The sequence below is a fragment of the Cyanistes caeruleus genome, chromosome Z (assembly GCF_971803275.1).
Source record: "Cyanistes caeruleus chromosome Z, bCyaCae1.hap1.1, whole genome shotgun sequence".
In the NCBI taxonomy this organism is placed as follows: domain Eukaryota; kingdom Metazoa; phylum Chordata; class Aves; order Passeriformes; family Paridae; genus Cyanistes; species Cyanistes caeruleus.
Window position 1 is genome coordinate 12945156 of NC_141732.1, and position 17018 is coordinate 12962173.

A 17018-nucleotide genomic window follows, 5' to 3' on the forward strand; every position below is an offset into this window, starting at 1 on the left:
TGATAGGCTCTACCTGGGAGCTCATGTCATCACCAATGGAGATCCCATAGCCTCCACTTCAGTGTTTGCCTGCCCTCATTGTTAAAGTTTGCCTAATTTTTAATCCATTTCATCTTTTGAAGCTGGTGTCCCTTGCAAGGTTGCCTCTCATGATCTGTACAGTCTATTTCCCCCATCTCCACAGTCCCCAGTAAGAACATGGCTTTTACATACTACTGTGAGTTCCTTAATTCCTTAGATCTCACTCACATTTAGCCTTAGCCCCTGAGGAATATTGATCTGCCATCCTATCTGCTACCCTCAGGACCCAGTATTGACACTGTGAAACTGAGACACATGGTCAAACCCAGGTGGCAAATACTTAGAAACATTTATATTGAGAAAAGGCACCTTAGAAGGCAAGGGGTGGCTGAGGTCTGCCTCCACACCCTCCCCAGGACACAGGATTTCTGCTGTGATCCACAGATGGGGCTCTGACCCAAGCCTGCCCGGGCAGGCAGAGGTTTTCCCTGATAAGATCACTATCATTGATATTCCTGAGGATGTGGGACCAGCTGAGATTTCCCTCAGACAGTCTCTTGTCTTTGCCACCACACCCTGGACAGGTGCTTTCAGCCCCAAGGAATCAATACTGTACTTTGCAAAACTATACAAGGCAATGAAACTCTCTTCAGCTGAATGTTGCAATGCCAGCTCACTTTTAATTTTTCAAGGATACAAACACAGTGGGTTCAGTCTGCATTCAATTACGCATTCTGTTTTGGAGTGGGTGGTTGCTGCTGTTGAATGAAAACAATAGCAAAGAACAGTTTAAGTACTTTTCCAGAACAAGAAAATTGCTTTGTTGTTCTGTTTCTTCCTTTATTGCAAGTCAAAAGGGTTGAAATCCACAGTTTATATTCTAGCCTGCTCAAAACCCAAAATTGTCTTAGCAGTGTGCTTGAAAACCTAATACACTGTGGTAAAACTGTCAAAAAGAATTATGCTGAAGTTCTAGTGAAGAGAACACACATTTTCTACAGCCCTGCATTGTTCCTCACAAACTGTCATGTGGCTGGGACCACCACAAGGTCCCAGAAACACTGTCAATGGAAGTTTCTGAAAGTGTTGTACCAAACCAAGAAAGTGTATTTTTATTCTTCCAGAATGGTGTGCAAATAGTAGAATATAAACGTTTACACAGGGCACACCTTTGCCTCACTCCTTTGTTCCCCAGCTACCTTGTTCACCTCCTCATGACCTGAGCCCTGACAAGACTCCAGAAGAGGAAGGCAAATCACCACTGGCAGAGGACACAGCCTGCTGTGCCAGCACAGGGGTGAGGCATGGTGGACAGCAGGAATTAGTACAGCAGGCTGTGCTTTCTGGCAGCACCATCACCAGCAAAGCCTGGTGATTCCTGCCTGAAGAAGTTGGGAAGGAGCTGCTATAACAGAGCTCTGAGCTGCATCAGACATTCTTGTTTTTCTGGGCATCTGCTGCTGAGCAGCCACAGGGTAATCAGCCAAGACAGGCAGAGGGTCCCTGGCTTCCCTTACAGAAATAAATCACTGTAATAACACAGCTGTGCTCAGCCAAAGCCATGGAATCAAGACAGAACAGGAGAACCATCTAGAAGAATGATGTTTCTGAAGTTTGAGCGGTGAGTGCAGATGGTAGAGAGAAGCTGGAACAATTTCCTCCTGCTTCGGGTCAACACTGTAATTCAGCTTCTCATTCATAATCAGACTGGTTTGGTTTGACTGATTCCAACATTATCTGAACACAAACACTCCTTTGCACAAATTAAGAGCACTGGACAGTTAACAGATTACATGTAGGCTGCTACTTCCAACCTGGAAACAGAAGGAGAGCAAGTGAAGTTTGTGTGGCACTTTCTATTCACTTTACGGTTATAAAGAACAGTGAAAACAGTGCCCTTGAAGCTTTCTGCCACTGTTCACTATTAATTTCAGTGAGCTGGCTCTGTTCCTAAGCCTCTCTGCTCCTATCGGATGGATGGATAAATACACTGAATGAAGCAGAGCAGGCAGCAGTGCTGAACTCTGGAATGGTTGTTTAGTACCAGCTAGGGAATTGGCTACTTTGCAGTAACCTTGTAATAGACAAAGCTAGTCTTCTGGGACACTGATGGATGTAGTGGAGTTGTCCCAGAATATTTTTAGGGAAATGTTTCAAAAACAACAAATGAAACTGCATAAAACCAGGCCAGTCACATTTATATTGCCACTAAAAGTGCAGGGAAATGCAGATACAGCGGTACCAAGCCACAGCAGCACTTCTGCAAAGTGCTCTCAGAAATAAAACATATGCATTCCTTTTCCCCATGCCCAATGTCATAGCCAAATGACAGAGACATAAAGACATTCCATTAAGTTCACATAGATGTCCCTTTTTGGTTTGCAGGCACTGTAACACCTCACAGCTGTGCTGAAATAATGGCTTTGAGTCCTCCCCAGACCTATGCACACAGGACTGCACATAATGCTGCTTGTGTCTCAGATGAGAGAGCTTGTACAGATCCCCAGGGTACCTTCCATAGGTCCAGAAGCCTTTTTTGATAGTATTATGAGCTAGTACCTTGTTGCTGCTGGGTTCCACCAGTAAACGCTCCTCTCATGTCACGAGGTGCCAGGACAGTGTTAATGTGAAGGCAAGACAGAGATATCAGGTTTGCTGCCACATCAAACCAACCATTTGCCAAATCAACCATTTTGCCATTAGGAAGTGAAGCAGTAAGTGTTGTGCAGAGCAGAAACAAGTAATTGTAAGGAGGGACTTGTATTACCTTTGGCTTAAGTCATGTTTTCATGGTGGAGCTGCACAAAGTTGATGATTCTTCCTGAGAACAAAGTGTAGGGAGTGAAACTACTGACTTACTTGACAGTGAATGCACACAACACTCCCTCCCAAGATGCACAGTTCTGTGGATTCTTTTCTTTGTGTGGAGGTTTTTGGAGGGTTTTTTTAAAGAGTACAAATCATCATGATCTAAATAGAAATAGCTGCATTTTCTCCTTTCACTGAAATCCCTGGGACATTCTATTGGATCAAGTATCTCTTCCAGGGCTGTGGATAGACTGACTGAGAGGCAGCACTCATTTGGGTACAGGATGACAGATGAGGATACTCACACTCTGAGTGGACTAACCAGCAGAGAAGTGCAATACAGAATTTAGGGAGAATCTAAGCTCACTTTGTCTCATTTATAAGCTTTTTATTGATGATCATTGCCAAAATTCAATCTGCAGAGTCAGCTACAAACTGAAGCAAAGTGTGAAAATACCACGCAAAGAGAAGGTCTCTCAGGAAAAGGTGTGAATGAAAAATAAAGCGAAGTTATTCCTATAACGATATTGTGATGAGCATCAGTCAGGAGGACAGAAAAACATACCTCTGACATATGCTCTGGTTGAAGATTAGTCCAATGTTAAGTAATAGGACATTAAATAATTGAATTATCTTTTAATAATACAATACAATGGTACACCTAATTAAATTTTTTTTATCAGACAATGCATTAATAAATACTACATTAAAAATCTAAATAAAAAAGTTTTCCCAGGAAGGTTTGACCTGTTGTCTACCTGAGGTTGTAGCTAGAGATCACTGGTGCTAAGCATGGTGCCAAGAGCCCTGTGCTGACCCTGACAGTGTCTTCTCTGTGTGGAGCAATGTATCCAGTGTAACAGTTCAGCACAGCCAAAGAAGCAGAGTTTACCAGTTATACCCAACCCTGGATCCATTCTCCCAGGGTAATGACTGTCCTTATGGACCCAGCCTAGCATTTCAGAACAGTTTGCATTGGATGGGTTAGTTCACAAAGTCCAGCTCCACACAGCACTAAGCTCAAAGTCTCTTCAGCACCCAACAACTTGATACTCACTACAGCCTTTCATTCTTTGTGTTTAACATGGGCTATGGAAACCACAAATAAAACACTCTTCACAGAATCACAGAACTGATCACATTGGAAAAGGGCTTTGAGATTGTGAAGCCTGACCATTAACCCAGCACTGCCAAGTCAAGACTCCAACTCAGCTTTTCATAAAGAACAGTGATTAGGAAAATTACTTCTTGGGTTACTAAAAAGCAAGGAAATTCTGATCCAGTGGAGCAAAACTTGAAAGGTTAGCATCAAAATTTGGCAGAGCAAGGATTTAAACAGAAGATCCAAATAAAGAGCAACACTCATTACCCAAGGCTGTATCAGTAATCAAGGGACAAACCTCCTACTAACATAATTGCTCTGGAATCAAGGCATGGTTGTGACCCCACATCTACAAAAAGCACTTGTGAAAGCTATGTCCCTGAACATTGGCACTACGTTGATGGGGAAGTTCCAAAATGTGAAGGTTTGGTTTTTTGTGGTTTTTTTATTTTCAAATAATCTATCACTGCAGCACAAAGTAAAATTAAAGCTTTGACATGCAACAAGATCCAATACATAAAATAACTCTGTTACTGCAGATGTTTTTTATAAAGTCATTATGTAATCCACTTCAAAACATCTGCTTGTTTTCAGAAAGTGTCCTGTACTAAAACCTTTGTCTCTTCTGCAGATCTCTTTCACAGTTCTTATCACATTCTATGACAAGAACATGCACTAAAATCACTACAGAATAAAACTTAAAATAGACTATGGTGAAGCATTTCACCATTTAAAGGTAAATACGTCATTTACAGCTTTAATTTACTTTTGAAAGGGATGAAAAGAAAAATTACTTTAGGAAATAAATACTGAGAGGGAAGAAATAAAGAGAAAGAAATGAAACAACACCATCTGACAGGGATTTATCAATGTAATTACAATTCAGCAAAGCTGGAGCTGTTGTGAAATATGCAAATTTCTGTGTGGAGAATGGAAAAGGTCTGAAGTTCTGCTAACCAGTGAATGCAATAAATTGTATGTACTCAGCTAATTGAGTATTTTCATCTGCATAGAAAACTACATTTCAATTTACTGGTTGAAGTAAAATAGTAAAAAAGGTGAAGAAAATCAGGTAAAAAAAGTTAAGTGACTATCCAAAATAAAGAGATTATAAAAAAAAAAGGAAACTGCACTCATATTTTTTTTGTATTTAGCCTTCTTCTCCTCATCTTTTTTTTTTATTTTTTATTTTTTTAAGCCTTTTAAGGCCATTCAACAGTCCTTTTATCATAGCAGGAAATAATCCTGGATATACTGCACAACTGACCTGGATTTTACTTCAGCTTTATCCTGTTTTCTTATTTCCAGTAATACATAAACTTTAAATTAGAGCTTCTATGGAGCCCAGGAAATTCATAACTAATCAGTGAAGTAAGCAACCTATTGTAAAAGACTTAACAAGCTCTAACCCTCAGTCTTGCATTGTGATTACCGCAGAATAATTACTTCTGGAGATAAGTGATGAAGATCATATTAAACTGAGGCAAAATAGAGATCTGGTTAAGTGTAAATCAGTTACAGCTGAACAGAGAGGCGAGGAGACAAAGACATTACAGGACTATCATTATTATTTATGAAGTGGTCAGGGGGATTTCAAATAATTCCTCATACTCACAATCGCAGTTGGAGTTGAAGCCAGCACACAGTAGAGAACAAGTGGTGAAATGAAGCTCTCATCCTCTGTCCCAGGGTATGGTTTCATCAAATTGCCATCCTTACAGAAGAAACCTTGGATATGCACCTGAAAAGTGTCAGTGTACTCGAAGTAGTAAGCAAGCAGAACAGTCCCAGCCATGATGACGAGCTGAAAATAAAGCATAGTCAGAGAGAGGCGTTAGTTGCTTTTTGAACAGATGCAGCTGTGCCTGCGAGCTACTCCAGTCCTGTGGACCATCCTCCATTCACCGTCACTCTGACAACCCTTGCCATAATGGCGTGTGTGTGTGTGTTTCTGTGCCTTTGCTTTGCAACATCTGTTACATAAACCTTTGGCAAACAACACTAATGAACATCTCAGATAGGAGCGGGTCCACGCTGCGGCACACAGGGGATGGGAGCTCAGACAGCTCCATGTTATCAAAGAGCATGTGAGTGTCAGCACAACGGGGATCAATGGCAGCAGCAGGGTGAGGGGCAGTATGGCAGGGGACAGCAGCAGCTAAGACCTGTGCTCAGTGGCAGGGAGTGGGAAAGGATTATTACAAAGCCTAGAGGAAGCTAAAGCCAAAACATTCCCCACTGCAGCTGCAAGCCTGTGCTGGAGAATGTGCATGTTGTACTAATTTAGACAAGCCTTCTGTGTCTCAGATGAAGACTTGCCTCTTGCCACTCACCTTCCCTGGAGCTCCTTGTTATGAGTAAAGCTTTAGAAGTCTACTCAGAAATCTCCAAGAACGTGTGGGAACTTCTGTGCACTGCCTGACTTACCCATTCCACCACAGCCACTTTTGAAAAAACTGACTTGAGTCTGAAGCTGCCTTTATATCACAGATATGAACTGCAAGGAGCCTTTCTGGTCTCTCTTTTCATACTTTATGGCTCCTAAATGGGTTGGCTGGAAGCTTAGCAATCCACATTTTTTGTATATATCCACAGCATCCGCTTCCCACACTGCTTCAGCAACATGTAACAACAACATCACCAAAGGTGTTCCTAACCTCACCTCAGGAAAATAAGCAGATTTACTAATTCTTGTTCTCCCTCTGCCACACTGCAAAGAAAATCTCACATCACAGTCCTTACACAAGACAAAAGTAGTAATATTGATTTATAACTGTTTTATTTTAGGGGTAATGTTTTTAAAATTAGAAGAGGGTCGATCCAGATTAGATATAAGGATGATGTATTTTACAATGAAGGTCGTAAAGAATAGCACAGATTGCCCAGAGAGGTTATGAATACCCCATCTCTAGAAGTGTTCAAGGTCAGGTTGGACTGGGCTTTGAGCAACCTGGTCTAATGGAAGGTCTTCCTGCTCACTGCACAGGGGGTAAACTAGCTGGCCTCTAAAAGTTCTTTCTAACTCAAATCCTATAATTCTAAATTGTGACTACAGGATCTGATTCAAAATCTTCTTTATGGAGACTAGGGCCATTATTACGAAAGTTGTGACTATACAACTATTTTTGTCATTATAACTATACAAGTTATCTTGCCACACCATAGAAAAAAGTTAAATAACCAACTGTTTGTTTTAGTATTTTGCCTCCAGGATCTCTGCATCAAAACTGTATTGCTGCAAGATTACTGTAAGACCTCTGAAAATTAATTTTGGCAATTCCATCTCAAAGATACACTTGAAGCTATTCATGCACTCCTCTGGCACATCTCTGCACACAGAGCCAGCCATTAAAGCCATTGTATATTTGAGTAAGAGTTGGACTAAAATTGGAAAAAAATAATGAAAATATATTAGTCATTGATGAAAGTAGAAGACCAAAGAACCCCTAAGTGGTTGAGGTAGGGAGGGACCTTTGGGAGTCAGTTGGTCCACCCTCCTCTGCTCCAGCAGCTCCTTGAGCTGGTTGCCCAGGACAGAAACCAGAAACCCAGATGGTTTCTGAATAACTGCAAGGATGGAGTCTTCACAACTTCTCTGTGTCACTTGTAAGACAGACTTAAAAGACTGTCACAGTGAAGCTGTAGTTGTGACATTCCATCGACTATTTTTTACCTTTAAAATTAACCATCTCATTTTGTAGATGAATTATTTTCAAGATCTGCCCAGAATAAATTTTCTTTTTAACAAACATAAAGCAAGATGCTGCTATCTGTGTATTCCCCAGAAATCTTTACATCAACCTCGATGAGTACAAAAAATTGTGTCACATAACTAAGGAAACAGGAGTTAATTTACATCTGAATTTAACTCCTTGAGCAGCTGTAGATTTTTTGATCAACCTGGGCAATTCAGCTTTGTTAATTAACACCAGAGAAAGGCAATGACACTATCACTGCTCTACCTGACATGCCCAGATAAGCACACTGGAGATTACAGGATGCTTGGACAAAGAGGTCTTTAAACTCAGTTCCAGCACCTCATATGACCTGGGCTGTCAAAAGCAATCTGACCCACCCCTCCTACCCCAAACATACTCCCAAAAATACTTCAGGTTGCTAGTCCCAGCTGGCAAACAGAGATAGATAATAAATAATATATGATACAATAGACAGCTGTTTTTTCTCCTCTTACTGGAAAATGGAGAAAGCAGGTTTCTGAACTTTAAACCTTCTCTGGGTGTCATAAGGGGAAAAAAAGAACGCTTTTCAAAAAATAAGGTGCTTTCATACAGGAGGAAAATGTCACTTATCCCAAATGTAGTCTCTAGACAGCAGTTCCACAACTAGCCTTGACCTTTCCATTGTCAAATGCTGACTCAGTGCTGCATAAAAACCCTTCCTGCATATAAAATACAGCTCCCGACTGACTGACTCAACATTAATATTGACCTAGAATATCACACATCACAGGATCACAGGATGATTTCTGTGGGAAGGGACCTTAAAGCTCATCTCATTCCAATCTGCCTGCCTTGGGCAGGGACACCTTCCAACCTGGTCTTGAGACACCTCAGTAATGAACCCAATCTTGTTCACACTCCCTGTGTTTCTGTGTTTTGTTCTTCTGAGTCAGAAAAAAACCAAAACCATACAATCTTTGAATTGTGGACACATTGTATCCTGTAGGTGACATCCACCCTCTCAGGAAAACAGCAACAGCAGAAAGTAGCACTTTGACCTCCAGCTAAACTGACTCTACCATATCCCAAGGGATGATGTGAGATACAGAAAGTACAGTCAGCTAATACCACAAACAAGGCACAAAATTTTTGCTGCTCATACAGTCAGTGAAGACCTGACCACTGCTGTGTTGCAACTTCCTGTGATTCGTGAGTATTCACTTCTTCAAGCAGCATCTCAGCAAAACTCAACCAGAAACTTATTACTCTTCTTCCTTCCTTTTTTTCTTTCCACATGGTAACTATTTCATATATGTTTAACATGAGTGAGGTAACTGGCTGTTCATGCAGGGAGAATTCTACTTGTAGTGTCTCAGCAGTGGTAATTACTAACTGAAGAGTGATCTGGCACAGACAGTGTAATATATGTTAGTGTAATTCACGTTTTATTGTAAACATATAAAATCATGTTTAAAAGCACGTTTTATGTGGAAAAAAAACCCACAAGCAACTTGAGATTGCAAAAGCAGCTGCTGGAAAACCAGTAATTTGCAAGAGAACTACCCAGCAATTAAGGTAACACTGAAAAGAGGTGGGTCCACCCAGGCAAGATAAGCACTCTAACCACCTGGTGAGTAATGCCTGATACAGACCTGATCTGATTTTTCAGGACCATGCATCTCAATGTTGGTTTCCCGAAAAAAAAACCTACTCAAACTTCATCTCCTTCTGAGGGAAAAAACTCACCATGATTCTACATCTCAAAGCCTGCTTCCTGAAAAAAACACTCAAACTTCATTTCCTTCCCAGAAAACTCATCAGCAGTCCAGCAGCAGAAATAGGAGTATCTAACAACCCAAGAAAAAGAAAGAAACTGAAGCTGCATAGCCTCAACCTGAAAAAACTGCATAAAACACAGCTCTCCAAAAGACAGAGTGTGAACTTGGGGGAATCAATGCAGCAGAGGCTGATTCAGAGTTCACCCAGCGCCAATCCAGGGCTCGACGCTGACCGCGATTGTGGTTGTTTCCAAAATTCAATTTTGCAAACTTTTCAATAAAATTGTTATTGATAAATTTGGCTGAATTTCATTTGTAACAGACAACAAGAAGATCCAAGTACAAGAAGGGGTCAAACTGGCCAGAAGCAGGAATGTCATACACAGGAGGGCTCCCTGCAAGGCAGAAAACGTTCCCTGGGTTCTGGGACAAAGAACAGCTGCAGTGCTGCCTTGTAGACATTCTGGAATATGAGCACTCTGAGGTCCAAATCAGTGAGTCTGAATTTTGTAGCCTTTTCTCCTTTTTTCCCTGTTTTCAGGTTTACAATCATTGAAGGAAGCAGGGAAGAAGAACAGGTAGGCTGATTTAAAATAAAGATGCAAAACATCACATTACATAATTCAGAAAACACAATGCAGTTTCATGCTAAAATTTTGTAGGTCTTATTAATTAATCCTTTTAAACTAATTTCCTTTAGTTTACTTGGGGAAAATTAAAAATGTTCAGTATCTTCAGAAAGGCAGCCAATGAACAGAAGGCTGCTATTAAGTCTAAAGTGCTTAATGGCCTCCATTAGCAGAGTGTTTAATTGTGTCATAATCCTTAATATTTATCATCACTGCTCCATTATGAGGTAAGAAAATGCTCTTCATACCATTTTACAGATAAGGGACAAAAGCTGAGGAGGTAAAATGACTGCCCTGAGGTCACAGCAGAACCAGTGGCAAAGACAATATTTATTTTTCTTCTGGATCAAATTTTTTTTGATTAGTCAGTAATCTGCACATGAAAACGCTCGATTATGTATATGCTTAGGTCCTGATTCTGTAGAAGCTTATTCATGATAGTGTTAAGAAAACAAATTGTGTGTCTGATTCAGCCCCATTTAAAAATTCCTGCTGAATTTAAATCAATCTTCACAAGCTGGACTTAAGCAACTGGGGTGTGTTTTTCCCTCAGTCATTGAGATGTATTAATTACATAGCACTTAATATCCTATCTTGACACTCCTTTAAATTCTGCCCTGCTCAAAGAGTCCACACTAGTTCTGCCCTTACAGACCTGTGGGCATACTCTGCACTCAAAAAATTACTTTCTTCAATGTTCAAGACATAGCAAGCAAGTCTTGCAATCTTCTCTGGGAAACAGGTAATTGTTTGGCGTAGAGTTAATCAGGTCTTAATGAAAGATTGTGTCCTGAGTATAAAGAAATAGAATCTTTGCAGTAAGCAGTACAGTTAGTTATGTTATAAATTTGTATTGTGATATTGGCTTTCACAGATGAATATTATATATTAAATACCTTTTAGCTATGCTAACAAGTCTTAAGTTTAAAAGAATTTCCTAGGTACAAGGCAAGGAAACCCCAGAGGGCAAGGACAGTGGGGCCCAAGCTGTTATCAGGAGAACAATAGAACCCAAACTGTTATCAGCAGAAGATACGAAGACCAGCTGCCCTCAGGGGAAGGATGAGGGGCCCAGGCTGTTATCAACAAGTGACTATCTGCAGCAAAAAGGAAACCAAACTCCAAAATAATACTGACCAGCTAGAATAATGATGACCAGCAAAAATTATGCTGACCAGCAGAAAATAACATGAGCCAAGAAGGTGGAACCAGGGAGGGGGCATGCTTGAATATGCATTAACCCCTCACAGCAAGGATGGGATAAAAGGAGTGTTCCTGAGATACCAGGGGTGTTCCTGGTAACCCGCCAGGGCACCCGGCCGTTTTAACCCTTTGCTTTATTTCTTTTGTCTCCTAATTGTCTTTTGTTTATATTAAATTCTTTTTATAATTTATTAAGTGAATCTCATTTTTAAGAGTTACATTAACTCTAGGGTACTGGTGTACATCCAGAAATCCTTCATCGTTGTAGCATAGAGTCTCTGACAGCAAAACTCAAAGAGAGCACTAACATCCAAATAAAATTTTTGCACTTCCTAGTAGTAGGACTGAAATCCCACACTGTATGCACTCTCATAATTCACTGCAAAGCACTTCCCTGTATCCTCAATAATTGGGAGATCTTTTAAAAATAGTTACTCACATAAAACAGGCCCCTCTTCTGCAAGTAAGAAAGCAAGAGAGCAACTCCACTTGGGAAAGGGGCATGAAGCGGCAAAAGACAGAGATCAATATTAGAACAGGGAAGACACGGTGGGAGACACATTTTGATCAGCCTAGACTGAAGACTCCCCAGAATTCTTAACAGAGGACCAAGAAACATATAGAGAAAAGGAAGATGCTGGGGAAATTTCTTGTGTACACTTTAGCCATAAACACTTACCCTTTAGCCTGTAAGACACACACACAGCCACTGCAAAAATCTCCTTTTGCTGTGTGTTTTGTCACTCATATAAAGAGATATTGCAACTCCCTATGAGTAAACTCAAAACCCTCATAGTATTGTTGCAATTTATACATAAATAGGTAAGTTATTTCAGCTTATCAGCCTTCCCACAGACTACTCATATCTTACAGCATCTTTAATGTGCACTACTGAAAAATGAGAAACTGTTCTTGCGCATGAATGGCAACATAAAATATGATTTTTTTTTTTCTTCCTGAAAGAGGTCAAACCAGTGTTTTGCATGTGGTGCTCCTTAGTGGACAGTCATTGAAATATTCTTGATGCCCTTGCTCGGTTTCCAGCAAATTTCAGTGTTTTTCCTCCTCTTTAACTAAACTGCCTCAGTTTCATGAGCACCACAAACCTGCACAAGCATTTTCAACCCTTGACAAAAATGCTGTGGCTCACAGTTCCACCCATTATGACCATTTTTCTACCTCCCCCTCTGCCTGAACTCTAGTGACCCACTGTTATGCAAAACCTGAAACAATTTGGTGTGCTTTTTTGAGAGAGATGATGAGAACATGACTCTTGGAATAGATACACTTGAGCATCCAACAGCCATGGCATATGTGTGTCCTGCAGTAACTCCTAAGTTACTGCTGAAAGGACTTGTTAAGGTGTATAATAATGTTGGTATAATTCGTGTTTTATTGTACACATATTAGATCAAGTATAAAAGCATGTTTTATGTAAAAAAACCACAAGCAACTTGAGATTGCAAAAGTAGCTGCTGGGAAAACAGGAACTTGCAAGAGAACAACCCAGCAATTAAGACAACACTTCGAAGAAATGGGTCCACCCAGATAAGACAAGTCACTAACGACTCAGTAATCAACACATGATATTGATCTAGTCGAAATCCTCAGGACCATACATCTCAATGCCCTTTTCCAACAACTCAAACTCCCTCTCCTCAGAAAACTCATTAGCAGTCCAGCAGCAGAAATATAAATATGTAAAAACACAAAAAAAAGAAAGAAACTGAAGCTGCATAGCCTCAAGCTGAAAAAACTGTATAAAACTCAGCTCTCCAAAAGACAGTTTGTGAACTTGGGGGAATCAGTGCGACAGAGGCTGATTCAGAGTTCACACAGCACCAACTCCAGGCTCGACACTGACCTTGATTGTGGCTGTTCCAAAATTCGATTTTACAAATTTTTCAATAAAGTTGCTATTGATAAAATTTGGCTGATTTCATTTATAACACTTCCTTCTGGGAGAAGAATGGCAGACTCCTAGAAAATATTGGATTTTGATATTTTGACTTGAAACAGTTATTTTGCCAAGCCTTTTTACAGTATTCCCTCTGGGAATTCTTTTCAGGGCTCCTTAAATCTCTGCTGAAAGACCTACTACAATGTCTTAAGAAGGAGTGGTCAAGTGGTAAGGAGATGTTGAACATGCCTTCAGTCAAGCTTATATTTACAAATAACAAAGAAGATGAAAACTACCATTAATTAGAAGCCAATCTGATCCAGATGTGCCAGCAGCTGAAATTTCACACGGAGGTGTGAGGGTGGCAGGTGCTTGTCTCCCATTAGCTGTTAATGGGAACTGGAAGGATGAACCCTTCAGAGATCAACAAAAGCCTTGGTCTACAGTTTGTGAAGCATCTGTTGTGTGCCATTTAATCACAAGTGATTCCCTTTTAAAGGTTTCACCTTCATACTTGTGCAGCAGACCCAGCTCGGTGGAAAGAGAAGCGTGTTGGACAGCAAAGCCTCCTAAAACCTGCAACTGCAGCAAATTAATGTTTGTAATGGATTATAAGGATCCGTCTGACTGCACAATCTTTTATTATTGCCAAGAAGCTGAATGCAGCAAATCACCTACTTTTAATGAAAATATTGTAAAACTATAAGGACAAAAAATAGGTACAGTACTGCTCATTACAACATTATGCTGCGTAATGAAAGAGACAGAAAAAACAGAAATTCTCTGTCAGAATTACAAGTAATGGTAAAACAAGTTCAAGTGACTGACTTCATTATGCTCAGTAACCATATCTTTTATACTGTCAGATTAAATATGAAATCCAGTGGTCTTTCTACACTGCCACACCTCAAGGTGCTCTCTCTCCCTCACTTTGTATAGCTGATGCCGAAATCAGTTTTTTTATGTCACTGTGTGAAATCAGTTTTTTCATGCAGACAGCAACTGTGTCTGCAGCAGCCCGACACAGGACACGGCTTTGTTATAGGAGTTCTGAAGTCCATTCAGTGTGCAGGTACAAGCTGGGCAGTGGAGGCAAAGAGGCTTATTAAGGCACACAGGCTTTTGAAGCTGGAGCTGTGTATAAATCAAAGCAGCCTCTACAGAGGCTTTTCACAAGTCCATTTAATGAACTTATTGTCTTATTGCACCATTTTAGTGATTAAGTATGGATTAGGTATAGTTTGCAAGGCTGAAGACATGCTCAGACAAAAAAAAAATGGAGTTCATGTCTTTCTAAGAGACTTATTTCAGCAGAAGTTGTTTTGTGCAAGAAGCATGACCTCTAAAAACGCCGGCATCTGGTTAAAAACTCTTTCAGTTTCTTTTTTATATAATGGTCCTTGAAAAATGGTAATGTGCTACACTGTAATAGCTTAATGTTACCTAAGAGATCACCCACATAAAGAATCCAGATTTCTCCAGCTGTAACTGTGCTGTTAAAGTATTACAGGTCTCTTAATGGCAACAGACATAAAGGCATAAAAATGCCCTAACCAGTACAATCTTTTCATATGCAAAAATTAAAATAAGCAACATAAGTTGCTTATAATAAGTATAAAGCATCTTGATTACCTCAGTCTATATAACTCAGTGCACTTTATACACTGCTCTTTTTAATCACTGACAGCAGGGAAAAAGCATTTCTGCAACAGCTTGAGGAGGGAGGAAATTAAGCCCTCTCTCTCTTATGGAATTAGTTAATGTGTGTTGCTATTAGCAAGAGAGTCCCTGTAAAAATCAATACTAAATATATATTTTATTTACCTAGAAAATAGATCATAAAAGCTATGAAAAGGATTATCATTTAGGGGCATTATTTAGGAACAGAGGCTCATGGTGGACTTGGCAGTGCTTGGTAAATGGTTGCACTCAGTGGTCTTAGGGGGCTTTTCCAACCTCAATAATTTTGTGACTCAGCTTCTTCTAGTACAACTGTGAATATCTTCTCACTCTCTTACAATTTCTCTGCTTTGGTAAGTTATATTTTGTTGCAGTGTGTATTTTGTTAATGGTATATTCTGTTACTACCTAAGTTGATGGTTTGCTGCAAATGAGACCCTCCCACCGCACATTGCCAATCTACCCTGAGTCTCCTGTCAATCTGTCTTAGGCCCACCACATGCTTGGAATTCCACTTTGGAAATCTCCTAAACTTTGATGCTTGATTAGTCCACGTGACTCAACTTTCCCCACATCCTCATTGGATGATGATTTTGTGAACCCTGCCTTTACCCTCCCCAGGATATCTCTGATTAGCTGATGCTTTGTACCCTCCCTTTGAACTGCCTCCCTATTTCAGCTGTTGCACGCTCACATTTTCTGTCTTTTGCCCCCAAGATTCCCCAGAGCAATAAATCCTCTACTATCCCATGCAAAAGACCTCCCTCTCGTCCTTGTCTCCTCAGAGCACAGACTGACAGCCAGAAAAGCCATAGAACAAGTACTCTAGTTGCACCTTGGGTCATCCTGCTCCTGGGGTGTGACCCACTCCTGGAGCAGGCTGAAGTGATAAAGCCAGATAAGCTCTGGCAAGATGCGATAATATTTCATTATAAAAATTTACTTTCTTTATGGAATTATCATAAAAATGTTTAATTTTTCTCCATTAACATTTAGATGCTGCATAACTGGACCTTTAACTAAACCAAGAGCAAAAGTAAGTCATTTGGGACAAGTCTATAGAACTGTTGTTACTGTTTTTGTGACAGCACAGACCTTGTTATGTAGCAGATTTAAAAGAAATATGATCTACTTGAGAAGAATCCAGTCATGATGAGATATATGCTATTTTTTTATTTTTTATTATTTTTTTTTTAGTTTAAGGGATGCACTGACATCGAAGACTATCTAATTCTGAGCTTAATTCAAAGTAGATTTTGAAGGCTTATCAGCAGGGTACATTAATGCCATTAAATTCCAAATGGCACACTACCAAACATCCTTGTAGAGCCTGTAATGTTTTATGTTTTTGATATATTTGGGGACTCCCCTGGTTTTTTACATTATATCAATTTTTAAGTATAGTTGGAATTTCAGGTCATTTGGTGGTAACAGTCATTTGGTTAATAATCTACTGTGGGCTTCATCCTAACTTTTAAAAGAAGTCTTTGTCCCTGGTTTAGTTTGAAAGAGGAGAGAATGATTTTAAGACCAATAAATTTACAGCCAGTAGTTTCAAAGGGGATTATCATGAGCAGGAAGAATATGTGGGTTCATCCCTCTTGGTGAGCATTTATTCACAAGCATCAGCTGCTCCTTGACATCAGATCACACACCCAACTTTCCTACGTTTGCACTCTGACCTTACTACTGACCTGGAGAAAGGACGTTTCCAGAATGCAATATTAAATAGCAACATTTTCCCTCTCCACTGACTCTGAAATAAAAGCAATCGTGCTGATAATGTAAGTTATTACTTACAAAGAACAAATCCAGGATTTAATGTCTCTAAGATTTTATCTTGCGTTAGTAACATTAACCAGGAACAAAAAGAGTATTTTTCCTTTTTTCTCTAAACCTTATTGAAGGCAGTTCACAAAGGATCTCTGTCAGAAAGCTGAACTAGCTTTGAGCTGGTGACTGAAGGGGTCAGAGCTAAAAAGGAAATGCTTTCTACTGCACTGGCTCTGCTCTGTTGCAGTATTGTCACAGTATAGCTGGTCTTGACTGGACAAAGTAAATCTGACCTTAACACAAATCCAATTCAGCAGCCTAATTCATGTTGGAACATGTCCCTGGATAATTTATAGGGGACCTTCAGCCAGCCCCATTCAAGAGAAGCATGCACACCACTGGCCAGGACACTGGGCAGGGAGAGAAGTATCACAGCCAATGGCT

General features: G+C 40.1%; 1 protein-coding gene across 3 annotated transcripts in view; it reads right to left on the reverse strand.

The window, feature by feature from the left end:
- The window catches only part of PLPPR1 (phospholipid phosphatase related 1), a 163664-nt gene that overhangs the window by 47529 nt on the left and 99117 nt on the right, over positions 1 to 17018 (reverse strand). For all 3 annotated transcript variants that reach the window (XM_086868681.1, XM_086868682.1, XM_023944330.2), the window contains one exon: positions 5547 to 5735. In XM_086868681.1, the coding sequence (XP_086724807.1) occupies positions 5547 to 5735 (189 nt within the window). The remainder of the gene's footprint in view (positions 1 to 5546; positions 5736 to 17018) is intronic.